This window comes from Leptonotus elevatus, chromosome 18, assembly GCF_054856555.1.
Source record: "Leptonotus elevatus isolate MCC_2025b chromosome 18, RoL_Lele_1.0, whole genome shotgun sequence".
Lineage (NCBI taxonomy): Eukaryota > Metazoa > Chordata > Actinopteri > Syngnathiformes > Syngnathidae > Leptonotus > Leptonotus elevatus.
In genome coordinates this window covers 10028537-10047447 of record NC_141256.1, presented here as the reverse complement: position 1 = coordinate 10047447, position 18911 = coordinate 10028537, and the positions used below count along the sequence as shown (strand labels likewise).

The 18911-nt window shown below is 39.0% G+C and overlaps 1 protein-coding gene across 2 annotated transcripts in view; it reads left to right on the top strand.

Annotated features, from left to right (window-relative positions):
- Window positions 1-18911, top strand: part of plcb1l (phospholipase C beta 1-like) — an 84407-nt gene that overhangs the window by 20258 nt on the left and 45238 nt on the right. For both annotated transcript variants that reach the window (XR_015090813.1, XM_086061114.1), the window contains exon 3: window positions 4132-4200. Coding sequence is in view for 1 of the 2 variants with exons in the window: in XM_086061114.1 (XP_085917240.1) it covers window positions 4132-4200 (69 nt within the window). In the remaining variant the exon portion in view is untranslated. The remainder of the gene's footprint in view (window positions 1-4131; window positions 4201-18911) is intronic.

Genomic DNA, 18911 nt, shown 5'->3' with positions numbered 1-18911 from the left:
TGTCACCAGGTTTTAAGACATTGGATGGGTAGCTGAAAGGATAGATACAATAGATCTAGCAATCTATTTCTCGCTAGCATCTAGCTAGCTAGCCACAGCATCTATCTAGCAGGCTATAGAATCTAGCTAGCTAGCTACAGTGTTCTATCTAGCTAGCTACAGTATCTATCTTTCTAACTACTGTGTCTGTCTATCTATCTCTCTATCTATCTTGACCTACACCAAAATTTCCTCTACAAAGTTGTGTAGTTTCTGTGTAATCGCGAGGATTTGAAAGTAAAAACTGAATGTGATATCTTATCATAAAGACATTTGACAAGTTTCCTTCACCGCTTCCCACAATTCACAATGCTTTGGTGCAAACGCCAAAAGAGAAGTCATTGAGAGGAGGCCGAGGGTGAAATATGACAAAGATCATTAGCTCAGTATGCGGCGGTGACGGCCATTTATCTCAAAGGTCTTTTATCTCCCCTCATTTCTCTTTTCCCTCAGCAGTCACTCGCCACTTGAGCCTCATGAAATATTCAATCTGTGGATGTAATGTCCAAATAATTCAATCGTCCGTTGTGTTTGTGGGGTTCCCAAAGGCATCCAGTAGAATAGACTGGAGGCCACCGCTCTCCTCCCACGTGTGAGCTCTCTGCGCAACCACCGAGACTTGAGCTCCCTGTTGTTCTTTACCAAGCAAACACACGGCTGAGTTGAGTGGATGTGACTCGCCGCGCAAGCGCCACCTGTTTCCTGGCTGTCAAGTGCCACATTACAGGTCCTGACGCCTGCTGCTTTTATTGTTTTAGAGAGCAAGCATTGTTAAGACCGCGAGCTAATGAGAGTCAGCAACCAATCGGATGTGCGGATCGAAGAACAGAACAACAAAGGAATACATAAGGGGCAAGAAAAACAAATCTCTAGATTTAAACCCTATAGAGCACAGGTGGGCATCGAGGGCCGAAGTCCTGCAGGTTTTGCATGTTGCCCTTCTTCAACACAGCTGATATATGATCAGCTCATCAGCAAGCTCTGTATAAGCCTGATAACGATCCTGTTGATTGGAATCAGCTTGTGTTGGAAGTGAGAAACCTCCAAAACCTGCAGGACTCCGGCCCTCGAGGACCGAGATTGCCCACCTCTGCTATAGAGCATGCAATTGCCAGATAAAGCTGTATGCCAGATGGCCAGTCCAGCTCTGCCCCCCCCCACCCCCCCAAAAAAATACACAAATACTGTAGGTGAATTTAAGAATAGCGATCCACAAATATATGGTTGTTTACTGTACTACAATTAATTGGGTTCTCCACTATCTTCACATGAAGTTACACCTTCATGGGCAGTTTAGCATTGCTAAAACAACAAGTGAAACAATGGGCTGAGACTTGTGTGCCTAATACAAATAGTTATACATCCATGATGAATCCGGCAATCGTTTAAGTCCATGTTGGTCTTGCTGAGCGAATGAACCAAAATAAATGTTTTTCCATTAGAAAAGGGAGCATGTTGCAGATACATCAGGGCGATCCATGCACAGACAATATTGCCCGCGGTCGTTGCAGGTTAAGCACGCTCATTAATTTCTCTAGTTTCTCCCCCGCTGGTGCTGCTGCTCGCTTCCCAGACGTGCCGCGTATGCTAATGAGCTTCGGCTCCCCGTCTTTTTCTTTCTTTTTTCTTTCTTTCCTTTTTTTTTTTTTTGCCCGCCGATACGCTTTGACATGGCACAGGAAGCAAGAGAAGAAGAGACAGGGCAGACGCAATTCGATGAATAATATAAGTTGCACGTAGGCTGTGCTGCTTGGATGTTAACAGTTGATAACAGCTTTTGTAGCAAATGCTGAGAAAAATATTAGTTATAAGTATTTTTAAAACAGTCGAATGTTCTGCCTGTACAATCTTTTGGGGAATTGGTAAGACAGTGACAAAAAAAAAGAAGGCATTTTATTTCTTATATATTTTTTAAATTAACTCATTCACTCCCAGCCATTTTCACTGAAGCAACCCCCTTTGCTCCCGGCTGTTTTACTGGATTGTGACTGATTTTGTAACACAGAATATTGTGTTCTATTGTTATAAAAACATGGAACCTACCAAAAGAAAGATTAGAGTCTCTTCTTTCATCAGGAAAAAAAGTATATTTTTATCTGTTTCTGTTTAGCAGCAATTAGCATTAGAATATAGCTAAATTTCATCATTATGCACACTTGTTGAAAACACTGGCAAAAAGAGCTTGTTGCAACATGGCCTTGGCTGATCTCTTATACTCTGCTGCCACCTACTGGCTGTTTTTTTTAAAGAACTACTATTGCCTTAAGCGACCTCTTCATGTCAGAAGCTGTATCAAACCTTTCTGTATGCTCTACCATAAAAAAAAAAAAAAAAACATTAAAAAGCATAAATAAATTTTTAGGAGTGAAAGACAAAGTATTAAAAAATGTATTTATACGTTTTTGAGTTTGAATGAGTTAATTGGCCGAATAATCGATTATCAGAATTGTATTATGCCAATTATCGAACTCTGCATTGGGCACCAAAAAAATATCGGTCGGGCCCTAAAATTGGTGTGGGCAGCCTAACCATTCCAACCGATACAACTGAAATCAATTACACTGTGATCTTCTCATCTTTAATCGGAAAACAAATTATGAGAAGCAGAAAGTATCTCCATTGGCCACCGCACCAGAAGTCATATAAACTAAGAGCCCAGCCACTTAGCAGCATGTCCCTCGTTGATCTCCATAGAAGAGCAAATAAAAGCCTTTTGCTGTTTGCTCGTAAAAGGCAAGAACAAGCGGAGGGCATCAATTAAATCGTCGGGGTTTGCACAGAATAAGCATCTGAGTCAAAGGTTGGTGCCTATGTTGAAAACGCCGCTCTTTGAAGTCACTCCAGAGGGACGGCGGGGGTCGGGGGTTGCCGCACGGGGGCTTGGTGGAACGGCGGGGGGTTCAGGAAGCAGCTTGTTCATTTGGTACGCCCCCAAGACTCTCATGGTGCACTTTAAGTTGCGCTTTTGAACAAACAGTAACAAAATCCACTGTAGTAGGAGAAACATGATTATAAGCATTTTTAAACTTTTTTTTAATTTTATTTGTATTTATTTATTTTTATTAACAAAAAATAATCAGGGGGCAGGCCACTCGCGGGACCCCAGTCCCTGATCTACATGGATGCATATAAGAATTAATTAACATTTGGTCATTTGGTACAGAATGCTCAAGCAGTACTTGGTATTGACCTGCAGAGGCGCTGTCAAGTCAATCTCAACTACTTACCCATATAATAAAGACTCCAACATGATGTCACCAGCTTTGCGAAGTCGAGCTATATCGCGCCAGATCTGAGCAGGGCTGGACTGGCCATCTGGCATTAAGGGCAGACGCCCGGTGGGCCGGCCGCTTTTGGGGCCGATGCAGTGCTTTTTAATTATTATTCTCCTACATTTTACACCAAGAGACTTGCCCACAATTTAGAGGAACTAGTCCGGTAATCCAGTTTGAATATAGATCGCAAACTGAAACATCATTAATATCAATGGCAGAACCACAAGTCAAAATGCCAGGACCAATTTTTTGGTGCTAGTCCAGCCCTGGATCTGTGTAGAAAATAATTGAAAACGGACAATTTCAGTAAATCCCTGCACAACTGAAAAAAAAATCTTGTGGTGGGAGTCAGCAATTGTGTTATGTATGGATTTGAAGATAAGATGGGGAAAAAGTCGGGTTGTAATTTTCCACTCAGTCGATAGCAAGATGACGCGCCGACCTGCCTCCACATTTTCCAACTTGTGACCCGCCTCCCACTCGCACCGATAATCCGTGCTGATAAAGGGATGTGTGCGTTTGACTGACTGTGTGTGTAATCAATACACTCACTAGCCACAATATTAGGTACCATCCAATACAAGATGTGTATCAGGGGCCACTCAAGAATCTGAAGCTTCGGGTGGCGCCAGAACACATCCAATAATGTGCCATTTGGTGACGTGGGGGCATTTTTCTATTTCTAAAGCTGAAAACATGAAAAAAAATCATGTTTTTATGAGTTTCTTTTGTGACTTCAATCGGGCAAAAGGTGGAGGATACGCGATAGGATCATTCAACTCACCCCTGACTGCTATCGTGTTCTCTTTCCCTGCAGGAGACCGACTTACTGGACATAGCTTACATCAAAGATGCCCGCAATGGAAAATGCACCAAAACGCCAAAGGTGAGCGCACGCTTTTTCGCCGGTTTGATTCTAAATGGAGCACGTGACGGCTAAGATGGCCGACGTCTCAGAAATGCATTACCGCAAAATGGAGACGAGTTGTCTGAGCTTGTCAGGAAAAGGAAGGAGGAAAGGTGGAAGAAGGTTGGAAGGCTGTATGTACGCTGTGGTAGTTATCAGGCCGCTGTCCGGCTGAATAAAGTAAAATAAAAAAATAAAAATAGAGTAAAAAAGTGAATTAATTGATTAATAATAATACAAATTATAATAATATATATAATATAATAATAATAATAATATAAAATAATTACATGCATATGATAAAAACATTTTTTTTTTTTAAGTACAGTTAAGTAAAAGAAAGCAACCAACATATTGCATGACAACATAATAAATAAGAAAAAAATAAATAAAAAAGCATAAATTGCTCTGGATTGATATTGGAATTAAAAGCATTTTTTGTGCCAATATTATTTAAAAAAAAATCTGTCTATAATTGGGGTAGAAAGTTGTTTAAGTTGATGTATTTATATGAAAAGAAGACAAAACAAAATTATTAAAAAGAAACAAAATCATAATACAATAACAAAATAGTAAAATAGCTATTATAGAAGAAGAAATCATCGATACAGTTATTAATAAAAACATTACATGACACCTTTTGTCATAAATTTAATTATAAAGTACTTATTCATATTAATAAATAGAAAGAAAAAGATCATTTTTATGTATATCATTTTAAATTAATATAATTGAATGTTTTAGTTTAGTGTAATGTGATCATCCTGCACCTACTCTCCCAACAAGGTCCTAAAAAAAAATCAGAATTTATATTTTAATGATAAATAAATATTAATAAACTTCATATAAATTACAATAAATGTAATATACTGCTTTCGTGTAACATTGTGGTCCTGCACTTAATTCCAAAAAATGATCCTAAAAAAATGCAAGTTAAATAAATAACACAACACACCATTTAAATATTTCATATATTGAACACATTATTTTACAGCATGCATATGTTTTAGAATGTTCCACTTTTTTTCAAATTATTATTTTTTCTTCTTTTCTGAAATAGCCCACTAAATTGCTTGCCACACTATAGAGCTGAATCAAATCAGCTTTAAGAATGCTGCCTTGAGATGAGGAAAATCAATATTGCTGATCAATAGTGGCCATGTATCATCACTCTGCGAGGGGGAGGATAGCAAGCGAGCGAAGCGAGCGAGGGTGAGACAGCGCTCATCCGTCTTCATTTCATTCTCCTGTTTCTATGTTGATTTCTTCAGCCAAATTGCCCCAAACCGACATGGTGGCCGACAGCTTCGCGCCCCAACTGGGCGCAGTCACGCTCGGCGGGCGGCTTGTAATCACAAGCGGCTGCATATCGCCGGTTATGATCTAGTTTCCCGGCTTCGCCTGCGCTGCTTCTTTTTTTTCTCTTTTAGAAAAAAATAATAATGCAGCTCATTGTCTCACTCCCAAACGCGTGGGCGGCGTGCCGGCGGAGACCTCGCGCCACCCCGCCTGAGAGCGGTCGCCGCTCGTACGTGACTCATACGCCGCTCGCCTGCCTGATGGAGACGCATTGACGCATATTGCTGTATGTTCTTTTTGGATGTGTTGCTGTGTATTAAAGCAGTGGAAGTTTTATAATTAGCGTAACCCATATGCTAATTTGCGTTAGCAACATACGCTAGCATTAAGCTAGCAGACTTTCGTCAGACCAAATAATATGGTTTGGTGGGACATTTTGGTATTTAAATATATAATGTTTAATTCTCTTTTGCAATTATTAGAATTATAAATAATAATAAATATATATATTTTTCAAAATGGTTCATTCCTGGTCCCTATATAGGGGATTACTGTAAACACACGCACACACTCAGATGAGCGATTGTGTCACTGCCGTCGCTAATTAGCATGTGCCCACCCGGCCGTCATTCGCGCTGATTAGATTGGTCGCTTGTCAGAGCAACGCTTTGTGCGACAGGACGGATCTCCGAGTCAATCGCAGACAAGCCGAGGGACGCGTTGTCTTCTTTTCTTCTTTTGAATGATTGTCTGTGGTTATTTTTAGCGCTTTTGTGGCCGTCACCGAATGTTCCCGCTGTGGTGGCGGCGATGCACGTACAGCGAGTTTCATTTTGGATTTTGCCTTTGTGGTAGCAGCCAAAATCTTGTTTATGCCGCTTTGCTTAGTTTATGATTACCAAAAAGGATAAACTCAATGGTACAGTTTGATTTAAAATTAAGCAGTATTTTTTTTTTCATTGTAATTTTTTTTATAAATATTTCTAATAATAATAATAATGATAATGATGTTATTAATAATAATAATAATAATAATAATAATATTGTTCTTATTGTTAATTGTTTATTGCTCCCAAAAACGTATTTATAAGTTTCTTTATGGGGGGGAAACAACCCGTATTTATATGTTTTTATGTTAGTTTTTTTATGCTAGAGCATTACTATTAGTTCTAGTAGTATTAATAATAAATAATAATAATAATAATAATAATAATAATATTTAATGAATAATAATACATGTTATTATTGTTAATTATTTTATAAAATATTGCATTATTATTATTATTATTATTATTATTATTATTATTAACACTATTTAATTAATAATAATAATACCGTTGTTATTATTACTATTATTATTATTATTATTATTATTATCATAAATATTTATAAAACGTTTTAAACAATGAAAACAAAAAAAAGACTGCTTGATTTCAATATATAATCAGTCTAGAAAACGAATGAGGAAAAGTGTTCCACAGATTTAAGACTGCAAATTATTACGTTATTTAGTTTTCATGCTGCACTGATCTTCACAATCACACAATACCTTTTCAAACAAGTTTGTCGCCCTGCCAAAAGTATGCCGTTAGCCATGACCTCTGCTAGCCAGAGGCTGAGCTGGACTGTATTTGTTTACGGCAGTTAAAGTTTCTATCCTTTGCTTAATATGTACCATGTGGGACGTGTACTCTGAACACATTTACTCTCCCCCCCCCCCACCCCCCCCCCGCCCCCACCATCTCAGGATGGGGATTTACCACTTCCAAAGTGTACTGTCAAAGCTAAATGACGGTGTATGGCTTCCCGGCAGTGTCAGCTTGCATCTCGCCCCAGTAGACTACTGCTAAATACGGCTCAGCTTGTGTGTGCCCAGCCTTGTAACCGGATCCGGGTAAAGACCAGCAGGCCCTCAGCTGGGTGTAGCCCACAATAGCAACTTATAACTGTGAGTGTGGACACGGTGCGGTGAATGCTATCATCATCATCATCATCATTGACACAAAGTGATTCACAACAAAAGCAAACAGTTACGGGATGCAGGGCAACCTCAGATTTGGGAAAACTTGTGCATGTAAAAAAAAGAAGAAAAAAAGGCAAAAATATGTTTGAGGCTCAAAATGTGATAGCAAGTAAAATCTTTGTCTGTTGAAATGTTAGAATGCTGTTTAAAAAAATAAATAAAAATAAATCCAAAGAAAAAGGAAAACACACCCAGAGATACTTTCAAGGAGTAATTTTCAAATCCCGCATGAGGTGTGCGGTGAGAGATAAGGACTTAATTAGGATGTTGTTGTTGGAGCAACACTGATTAGTCCGCTTAAAACAGTCGACGGGAAACAAGAGAGGATTAACATTGTTTATCTCCCTGGTGCGCCTCCTTCTTGATAACTACGTACTCAAATATGTAATGCGGGGAAGGTTGGATGATCCGACATGCGGGTGTGGGTTGGGGCTCTCGTCTGTTTGCGATGGCCCAGCCATAAATTGAGAGGGTTGTAAGTTAAAGCACACCAAAAGTTACTGTTTGCTAATGTGGACTGGATGGTCATCTGGACAAATTTTTGCATTTCCCCCGATTATCTCGATTAGCGATTATCCAGTGGTGTGGGGTGTGAAAAAATAATGGATTTTTTTCCCCCCTTGTTGATCTGCTGGGAATTTTTTTTCACATTTTCAACATTGGTTATGATGTTAAGCCCAATTCATTTTTTTTATAACCTGTACTTTAGGGATCAAAATGAAAAAGATAAAGTTGCTTTTGACATACATATTTAAAGACATTTAAAATGTAACAATAAATTTGTAAAATTCACAAATAAATCAAATTACAAAAGACAATACACAATACAGATCTTATATCTTTTCCTTTTAGGAAAGTGCAGCCAGCCTCAATAGTCTTCTTTTTTGGAAAATGGGATCTTGATCCCGGGGAAGAAAAATAAAATATTCAAATTAAACATAAAATTTAAAGGAATTTATTTTAATTATTTATTTCATATGTAGGTATTCATTTATTTATTATTTTTTGTAATTAGTTAAAAATATTTAAATATTTTTTTATATTTAACATCTTAAATCTCATCCTGTTCCTCAGGACATTTTTCATTTTCAATTTTTTTTTTATAATAATTTAATAATTTCGTAAAATAATTGTTCTTGAGAAATTGCAACATTAATGGTTTGCGCTCTTGGGGAAATGTTATCTCATTCCCTGGCACCCAGTAAAAGAAATCTTCAACATTTAACATCTTAATTTTTTTCTTTTTTGGAAAGTACAACCTTAATAGTTTGTCTTTTTAGGAATGTTTAAAAAAAAAAGAAAAAGATTAGAGTCTCTTCTTTCATCTGGAAGAAAAGTATATTTCTATCTGTTTCCGTTTTGCAGCAATTAGCATTAGAATATAGCTTCATCATTAATCACAAATCTGTTTAAAACAATAGGGAAAAAGAGCTTGTTGCAACATGGCCTTGGCTGATCTCTTATACGTTTTTGTAATAACTGCCATTGCTTCAAGCACTCTCTTCAGTTCTGAGCCTGCATCAAAGCCTTCTCGAGCATATATACATTTTTAAATATATAAATGAGTCTTCGGGAGCATGGTAATATTCAAAATAGTATGTATTTATAGGTTTTTGGGAGCAAACGAGTTCATAAGTGTTTTTCTCTTTTCCCCAATAAATGACATCTTTAAGTTTTAACATCTTAAATATTTTCTTTTGTTTAGGAAAGCACAACATTGACAATTGTCAACAATGCCGACAAGTGCGTCACTACTAGTCTCATCTTTTTCGCACTTTCCCAAAACACCCCCGGCAAATTCAAATCCATTCACGTACGAGCATTCATGGCCGTATTTGGCAGCAATGATATGAGAAGAGCTGCGGTGCCTGTGAACGCAACGCAGGCTTGTCACCATGCAATGTTCACTGCTCTGTTTTTCGCTTGTCGCTTGAAACAAGGCCGACAAACAAACCCATCCACTCAAACCTCATTTTAAAGCCCTCGATTGGCTCGTATCAGCTCCGCCGTTATTTCCTCATTATGTCATCATTTGGTCTCACAGTGATGCAAAAACCCATTTTAACAACTAGTGACATAACAGCAAGATACCGTGTTGCACTGTATGTGTCCCACTGCAGCTGCGTGTGTGGAGAAAGATGATATCATGACTGCACCATGTAATGCTGCTATTCTCGGTATGCCTCGGTAGCCATCATTAAACGGGGGTAACGGTCGCGAGTGCAAGGACGCCGGGATTAGCGCCAAACCATTAAAGCGGTCTGGGGCGATGGTGCCACATGACCCAAAATCCCAATGATATTATTTCTTTGTCAATTTTATATGTAACATTTCTAGGCCGATTATGGACACCGATATTAGGCATTTTATCGGTATCGGCCTTTTTAAAAAATCTGATGGCCGATATGAAGTCAATCTAAAACCATTTTAATCTCAGGCAGCTATTTATTAAAATTTTCAGTTAACTATAAGAGTTTATTAAAAAAAATGTTTTGATAATAATATATATATATATATATAATCTAAATATTTTATAAAAGTTATTATTAAATAATAATTAAGTAATTCTTTAATTAATTATAAGAGATGCTGCTGACCCTGGGAACCTTCTGAACCTTTTGTTTTTGTTTGACATCAAAACAAAGAAATGTGAAAGTTTAAAAATGCAGGTATTTTTACATTTTGGGAAAAATAAATATTTACTGTAGAAAACCATAGAGAGCTATGGTATTTACTTGTTTAAGTTTCCATTTAACTTTTCAAGACTTACTGATAGCCTTGGGAGCTCCCTGAACATTTTGTTAGAAATTTCTATCTATTGTCTGAGATAAAAACAAATATTTATATTTGGAAAGTCTGAAAAGTTGTTCAATAAACATGCTTTAAGACATTACAACAAAGAATAGAAAATCCAAATAACGGCTTCCTTGACTACTAATAATCGGCATCGGTATCGGCCCTGAAAAGAACATCGGTCTATCTCTAAACGTTTCTACTAATTGTAGTTCATTTCCGTTGTAAAGACCACCAAATTATTAGATTAACAGCTGACAGAATGGACAGCTGACCATTAACTCATTCACTCCCAGCCATTTTCACTGAAGCAATCGTGTTCGCTCCCGGCTGTTTTACTGGACCACAGACTATGGTCTTCTATTGCTATAAAAACATGGAACCTACCAAAATAAAGGTTAGAGTCTCTTCTTTCATCAGGAAACAAAATAATAGTTCTATCTGTTTCTGTTTTGCAGCGATTAGCATTAGAATATAGCTACGTTTCATCATTATTCACAAATCTGTATAGAACTGTGGGGGGGTTTTTCAACATGGCCCTGGTTGATCTCTTTTGCTCTGCTGTCACCTGCTGGTCGTTTTTGTAATAACTACCATTTCCTCAACTGTTCTCTGCAGTTGAGAGGCTGCATCAAAGCCTTCTGTACACTCTAGCATAAAAAAACATTAAAACGTATAAATACATCTTTGGTACACTTAAAACATTTAATATAGAACGTATTTATACGTTCTTGGGTGCAAATGAGTTAATAGTCTACACACCGAATAATCCGGGTTATATTTTACACCATCCTCAGTGGCTTTTGAAGTCCAACGACCTCAACCTTTCAGACTGAGCTACCAGTATCCCCGTCTGATCCGATTACATCAAAAGATTCCATGGATTATTGATTTCCATAAAGGAATCCGTGACCTCTCGCTCCGTGGCGGTAACGGGCCAATGAGCAGAAGCGGCGGAGAAAAGGTCAGCGGGATTGACTGGCTTGGTTTCGCTTTTCTCCTTCGGTCAATGACTCAGACAAATTCACCTTGTGTGACATTAACGCCTGGCGCGAAATCGAAGGCGACGCTCGCCGGTCCGCCAGACAACATGAAATGGAGAGCGGCGTGATGGACACAGATTACTATCTCGGTGAAAAGAAAAAAAAAAGGTCTACGGGAGCACAATAGTGCACCTGTTGCACCCCCCCGCCGATCGGAATGTCTCCAACAGACGGTTACTTTGTCTTTGAACTTCCTGAGTATTTCAGCTTGTATTCCAAAGGAAGAGAAGAAGGGATATTGCTTTTCCAAACGCATAAGCTACATTAAGCTCTCATGAACAATTTGCAGCACGACGATTGATTTGTCTCGGTGCTCTGAAAGGCACAAACAATGTAAATACACTGTGAGCCTTATTAAACCCAACTCAGACGATACACAAACAGCCCTCGAGATCGATGCCGAGTTCACAAAAAGGGCAAATGTGGTGTTGCTGACTGAAGGTCAGAAAGTTCTGTAAAGTACTCCACTGGTGCATTTTAGAAAAAAGAAACTGAATTTGCGTCTAAACTCGCTCGATAAATTCCAATGTGGCATTTCGTTAAACACAACAAAGGTGGACATAGGCCAGGGGTCGACAACCTTTATGATCGAAAGAGCAATTTTAGGCCAAATAAATAGAAACAAATCTATCTGCCTGGAGCCACAAAACATGTATTAAGGGAACAGTGTGTTAGTCTTAGTCTAATGTACTGAGAGCCTAAGACAGTGTTAGTTTGAGCTAACAGAAAATTTGAATGTAATATAATGTTTGTAATTTTTCAGACTTAGTTTTTTATAAATTTTTTAGACTTGTGCCTTTCTGTCAAATTTCTTACATTTTTGACAATTTTATTTTATTGTAATTTTCTAACTCTTAATTTTTTGGGACATTTTCTGGCAATTTTTTTCAATTTTTTTTCTACCTTATTTTCTGACATTTTTTGGGGGCAATTGCGTGGACATTTTATGGTAATTTTCAAAATTTCTTCTTGTTTTTGAACATTTTATTTCCTGTCTTTTCTTAAATCAAATGTTCACCTTTTTTGTGGTAATTTTCGGGATTTTTATTTTTGGGGACATTTTACAGTTACTTTTTAAACATTTTCTTTTCTGCTTTAAAAAAATATATTTTCTGATTGTTGGACAATTTTCATAGACGTTTTATGGTAATTTTCTGCTTTTCTTCCTTTTTGTATATTCTTAGGTAATTTTTTAATCTATATTTCATCACTTTCTGAAAACTTAAAAATGTGGACTCCGACATTAAAACATTTTTATTTTTAATTTTTATCTCAATCATTAGAGTAATCTCTGGACTATAAGCCGCTACTTGTTTCACTTGCATTCGACCCCTGATCACAAGGGGGCGCACTAGAAAGGAAGCGCAAGAGCGTCAGGCAGACCAAAACAAACCAAGTGAGCCCAAGAAGAAACAGAACGAGAGCGAGACAATTTGCGTCCTCATTATGGAAAAGAAAGTAGCGGGAACCCGGTGCGGTAACATTAAAACACCTGCGGCTTACAGTCCGGTGCGGCTTATATGTATAACAAACTCAAGTACTCCCACAAATTTAGCTAGCGCGGCTTATAGTTAGGTGCGCCTTATAGTCCAGAAATGACTGTAATTCATTTAAAGGGTATTTTGTCTAAAAATAAAGATAAATATGTTAAAAAAATAAAAATATATTACATGGGGGGGGGGGGGGGGGTCACAGGGTGCCACCTCTAAACTGTGGATTTTGGTGGTCTTAACTCTAATCAATAGACTCATAACTTAGTTCCACTCTGTCCTGATATTTTGTCTGCATTTCAGAGAGTCGTTTGTTGTGTCTGTTACCTTTGAACCTTGTCTTCTAGACAAGACATAGTCCCAGGCTTTAGAAGACTCTCTTTATGTATATTTTGTAGAATTGTAACTCACCGAGGATTTTGTCTCGGTTCAGTGGTTACGTTCACTAACCAAGGACCTTGTTTATACTCAGTTGTGCTACTCTTCTTTTCATTTATGAGACTTGTTTGCTAACCTGGAACCTTGTCTACAATCAGTAGACTCTTAAGCAATGTCGAACCTTGCCTGCAGTCAGTCAGTCGACCCAATGTGACCCGTTTGGCTGCATTCATTCTGGCGAGTTTCACAGAATGACAACTGCAATGACAGCAAATGACTCGTCCTCCACGATGGACTCGACACACACTGCCTGTGCGCGATCCTCCTGGTTTGTTACCACGGAAACTGCCGGTAGATGGGGACGGAAGGTGACGAGGGCGGCCGAGGTTCTATGGTGCACGATAGCGTTGCGCCTTCCCCTCTCTTCTTTTCCTCTCCGTCGTCTGCTGTAATTGGAGATGATGAGATAATTAAATGGATTCTCATCGCGATGAAGCGAACCGAGTTATTATCGCTTTTTTCATTTTCTTTTCTTTTCTTTTTTTTTGCTGCGCCAGTGAACACACAGGCGACGTGCACTGATTCTGTTTCATCAACATCCAAACTTCCTGCCTGATTAATGACGGCACATCTGCTGTCGACTGAGAAAGGAAGCACATCAAAACGCGTATTTGCTGGCTGGTTCTCAGAGGAAAGAGCTTAGCTTTTTTTTATTGGCAGCAAAAAGCGCCTTAAAGTGACTCATCGCATTGATTGAGAAGTGTGAGTCATTTTAACGACGGCGGTGCTAAGAGTGCGACGCTAATGATCGTCACTTCAGAGGTGATGCTCGCTCGCAGTTACGTAAGCGCATCGCCAGCGGCCAATTTTCTCCGCGTTTCTTTCACCAATTGGCTGCGCTTTAATTGGGGGGCCGATCAATATCTCCTTTGAATTGTTATCATCTGTCTTTTTTGTAACGGATAAGCGTTTGCGGTGGGAGGATGAAATGATGGCTCAGCGCTTGGGATTTTTTTTTTCTTCTAATTGGCGCGAAAGTGAACACATTGCACGCCAACGCTGTGACCGTTTCCACAGACGGCCATCTTTTTAACTACCGCGTCCACACACCAGCATGTCCACAGGCGCGAAGGTTATTTCGATTGTACCTCCTTCACAGCCAGCCCAGTAAGAATGAATCTTTGACGTCTAAAGCCGTCTACGGCAGTGATTGTAGTAAATATCAGGAGGGGATGGAAAAGCAAACGTTTAATTTGTTTTTAAGCTTGAAGACACTCTTTCTTTCCTCAAAACGACTTTGAAATTAACCAATAATGCCAGCAGCTGTTTAGTCCATTCTTGTTCTTTTGGGCTACTTTTTAAAGCACTTTTTAAACACTCACAGGCCACTTTGAGGTACACCCAAAAGCCCAATAAAAGGGCTGTGTAATGAAGTCTGTCTTTACAACAAGACTAATGCTCATTTCAAATAAATCGGTGGGTTGGTCTTCTGTGGATTTTCGGTAAGTCTGTCAATTTTATTGTCCGTTTGTGTTCTGCTCGGTCAAACATTCCATCACTCAGTGTTTTGTTCTGTCGACCATTCTGTCGATGGATCTGTCGTCGGCGTGTTGGTCGGTTATTTTGTCAGTCAGTCAGTAGGTCAGCCATTCATTTTATCAATCAGTTTGTCGGTCAGTCAGTCTGGTATAATTGTTTCTGTCTGTCAGTCAGTTGGTCTTTAGGCTGGTCTGTTGTGTGTTGGTCAGTTAATTGGTATTTCTGTTTGTCGGTCTGTCAGTGTGTCTTTTGATAGGTCAATTTGTCTGTCTCGGTCAGCTGGTTTGTCGTCTGTCGATCAGTTTGACAGTCAGTTGGTCGATCCGTTTTGTGGTTGGTTTTCAGTCTGTCACTCGGTCAACCTACCTAAATATCGGTCTGCCAGTTGGTGTGTCGGTCGGGCTGTCTTTCGGCCGTTCTCCTGGTCAGTTTCTTGGTTGATCAGTTGGCCGGTCTGTTTGTCACTCACTTAGTCTGTCCATCTTCCATCTTTCCCTCAGTTTCTCATTAACTCATTTGCTCCCAAAAATGTATAAACACATTCTATTTGAGATATTGCCATGGTCCCAAAAACGTATTCATATATATATATATATATTTTTTTTTTTATGTTTTTATGCTAGAGCATACAGAAGGCTTTGATACAGCTTATGACATGAAGGGGTTTCTAAAAGAAATTGTAGTCATTACAAAAACGTCCAGCAGGTGGCAGCAGAGTATGAGAGATCAACCAGGGCCATGTTGCAAAAAGCTCTTTTCAATAGGTTTGTGAGTAATGACGAAACTTAGCTATATTCTAATGCTAATTACTAACATATACAAATATACTTCTTCTTTTTTTTTGCCTGATGAAAGAAGAGACTCTAATCTTTCTTTTGGTAAGTTGCATGTTTTTATGCAATAGAACACAATATTCTGTGGGCTGTGCAAAATTAGTAAAACAACCGGGAGCAAAGGGGGTTGCTTCTGTGAAAAGGGCTGGGAGTGAATGACTTAATCATCTTCGTCAACACACAAGCATCAAAACTTTTCAGAAGCCAAATTTTCTTAGGGTCGTGTTTTGACGTTTTCTGCCAAGCTCATGCATCTGCGCCCCAGTGGCAAGTTTATTTACACTCACAGTCCTCCTTTGGCTCACCTTCTGTGAGTCTGCTTGGCGACCCAACCACGGGGGCAGATGGCTTGAGGATGTCCAAAACAGCAGGCTGTCTTTATCACGCAGCAGCTCATAATGGCTAATTGCTAGCTGGCGACTGCAGGCATAAATTCTCGCAGTCACCACATGGGTGGGCTAAGCGAGGCTCATCCAACAACCATACACAGATTCAAAGCCCCAATTAAGTCTGAATTTGACCATTTTGGCGGATTATTGCGCACATTGACAAATAAAAAAAAAACAATAAAGTGAATCTAGTGGGAACATAGTGTCTCACAAAAGCTGATAGCTCTCCAATTAAGGATGCGACAGTTAATGATAAAAACGCTTCTGCTGTGATGAACGGTCCTCATGTGGCATAATTAGTTTATGACTTTGTTACGGCTCTGTGGTGGTTGAGTTGTCGTATAAAGGTAAAGATGAACGAGCGGTAATAAAATGTGAAAATTTGAGAAAGTTTGTTTAATGTCACCTATTATGTCACTTGCAGCGCACATTAGTGCTTCGAAGCGTATGATTAGTGTTTTTTCTAGCGTTTTCGCTACACAGCTTGGTCTGTAATGACCACAGAGAAGGGCAGATTTGCTTTATCTCTTTGGGTTTGACAATTGTAGACTACACTTGGTAGATTGCCTCTCCTCCAGTTCAGATGCTGACAGTTTGTCTTTTCCTCATTTGTAGGCCATGTTGGACGTTCGGGCAGTTGGCCTCTCTTTCGGTTTAAACGGTCGTTGCCGTCTACGCCTGCAGACGATACAGTTTTTTCCTTCAGTTGTAGACCATGTCGATCTTTCCAGCAGTTGTAGACTATTGGTCTCTCCTTTAGTTTGATTATACTCTCGGTGTTCTACATTTTGGACCACGTTGATCTTTTCCTACACTTGTGGACCAAAGCTGCTTTTCCACCAACAAGCCCAGGATCTTTGAGTTCTGGGTAAAGGGAGGTCTTGGTTGTAAAAGTTCCATAGGGAATTTATAATTTGTGTTTCCACAGCGTCTTAGAGTTCTCAGTAATTAATTCAAATTAGTTTGATGACGTATGAGTTTAATGAGCCCAGCTGATGTAAAAACAACGCACAAAATTGACCAATCAATCAGCCTTGGTCAGTGCATATGGAGGATCAAAACTGCCAAAATTCAAAATAAATAAATAAATAAGCAAATGACAAAAGGTGAAAATAAAAACGGTTATAAAAAATATAATTAAAACATTTAATTTTGAAAAATGTTATTCAAATGAGGGGGCGATCTTAAGTGTGTCTTGGGTGGTAGTCGTCCATTGCTAGAGCTCTCCATGTTCACCGAGCCGCTCACTCGACCATTGAAAGGCTTTGGTTTGCAAGGGCGGAGTCCAACCCAAGATACGCTTAGGACCGCCCCCTCATTTGAATAACATTTCGTCCTGGCAGAGCGTCTGCAGTATGAAATAAATAAATGTGAGAGCAGTTTTTATTTATTGATTGATATTTAATTATATTTAGATATTTATTATTTTATTTATTTAGACTATTTTAATTTTTATTTAAATTTTTTGAATCTCATTTTTTGAATCTCATTTTTTATAGTTTTTTTTATTTTTCCTTTATTTATTTATCCATATATGTATTTATTATTATTTTTTTTTAGTTCCATTCATTTTTTTTTAATTTTTTTTAAAATATTTTTTATATCCGTTTTTATTTTCACTTTTAGTCGTTTATTTATTTATTTTTTATTTTGGCAGTTTTGGTCCCCCATAAATGCAGCCCGCCCCCTCAAAGTTCTAGCCTGGCTCAGCAAGACCCTGCTGCTGAGATAGTACTCGGATGCTCCCTGGGGAATTTAATTACGCCGGAAATTGTTGTTGGTGGAAAAACGCGCAAACTGAATTTTACCAAGGTAAATTGAAAAGTTCTTCAAAGGTTCCGGTGGTGGAAAAGCCCCTCATGTTTGTCTTTCCTTGAGTGTAAACCACCTACACAGTAAATGTGACTCTATTTAGAGTGGGACCAAATACTCCGTTTTAGAGTAGGCTAATATTTACACTTGGAAGAAAGTCAAATAAAGAATTAAAATAAATAAATAAAAGTCACTCAAGGGTTGAGGAACGAACTCATGACCTTCAGCTTGGGAGACTGTCACACTACCACCTGAGCTATGCCCCTCCTACTGTTTGCTAATCTCCAGGAGACCAAAAACATCGATTCCAGCTGACGCGAGCGATAAACTAACACAGCAGCTCGATCGGCTGTTTCCCAAGCTGAAGGTCGTGAGTTCGTTCTTCAACCCTTGAGTGACTTTCCCCCCCCCCAATTATTTATTTTGCTCTCTTCCAAGTGTAAATATGACTCTAAAACTGAGTCCATTTGGTCCCACTCTAAATCCAATTTACTGTGTACTTTTGTAGACCATGCTGATCCATCTTATAGTTTTAGATCTTGTTGGTCTTTCCAATGCATTACCTGGCAACTGCACAGGCACAGATGCACATACTGTAGAGTACGCCCACATGACGAGCACGGCTGGTTCAAAAATAGATGTGAAACAGTCAGACTGGAGGGACATTTGGAACACGGACATTTAAGGCAAATGATTCCGATTGTACTGAACCCTCCGCAACCAAAAAGTGATCCGTTCATTTTTTTTGCTCTGCTTGATTGCTTCAAAGGCCAACACAGGTTGACCGCGTGTGCAGCTGGTGCTTTATTTCCAAAAGTACGGTCCACAAAATATACTAAATTTTTCTTTCTTTTGCCCCGAGTCCTGCCCTAGGAGAGCCAGGAGCCCCTCGGGGGAGATTCCACAATGGGGTCTCAGAGTAAATAATTGACAGTGCAGCCCTCAAGCTGTTGACTGGAGGAAGCATATGTCTACCCTGCTCACTCCACACTTGAACTGTTTCCGTTGCAGCCAAAAGAGCCTTCTGTGTCCCCAGTATTCCTTCTTATGCATTCAGGACACTAAGCAGGTCCCTACCCTCATGACATTCT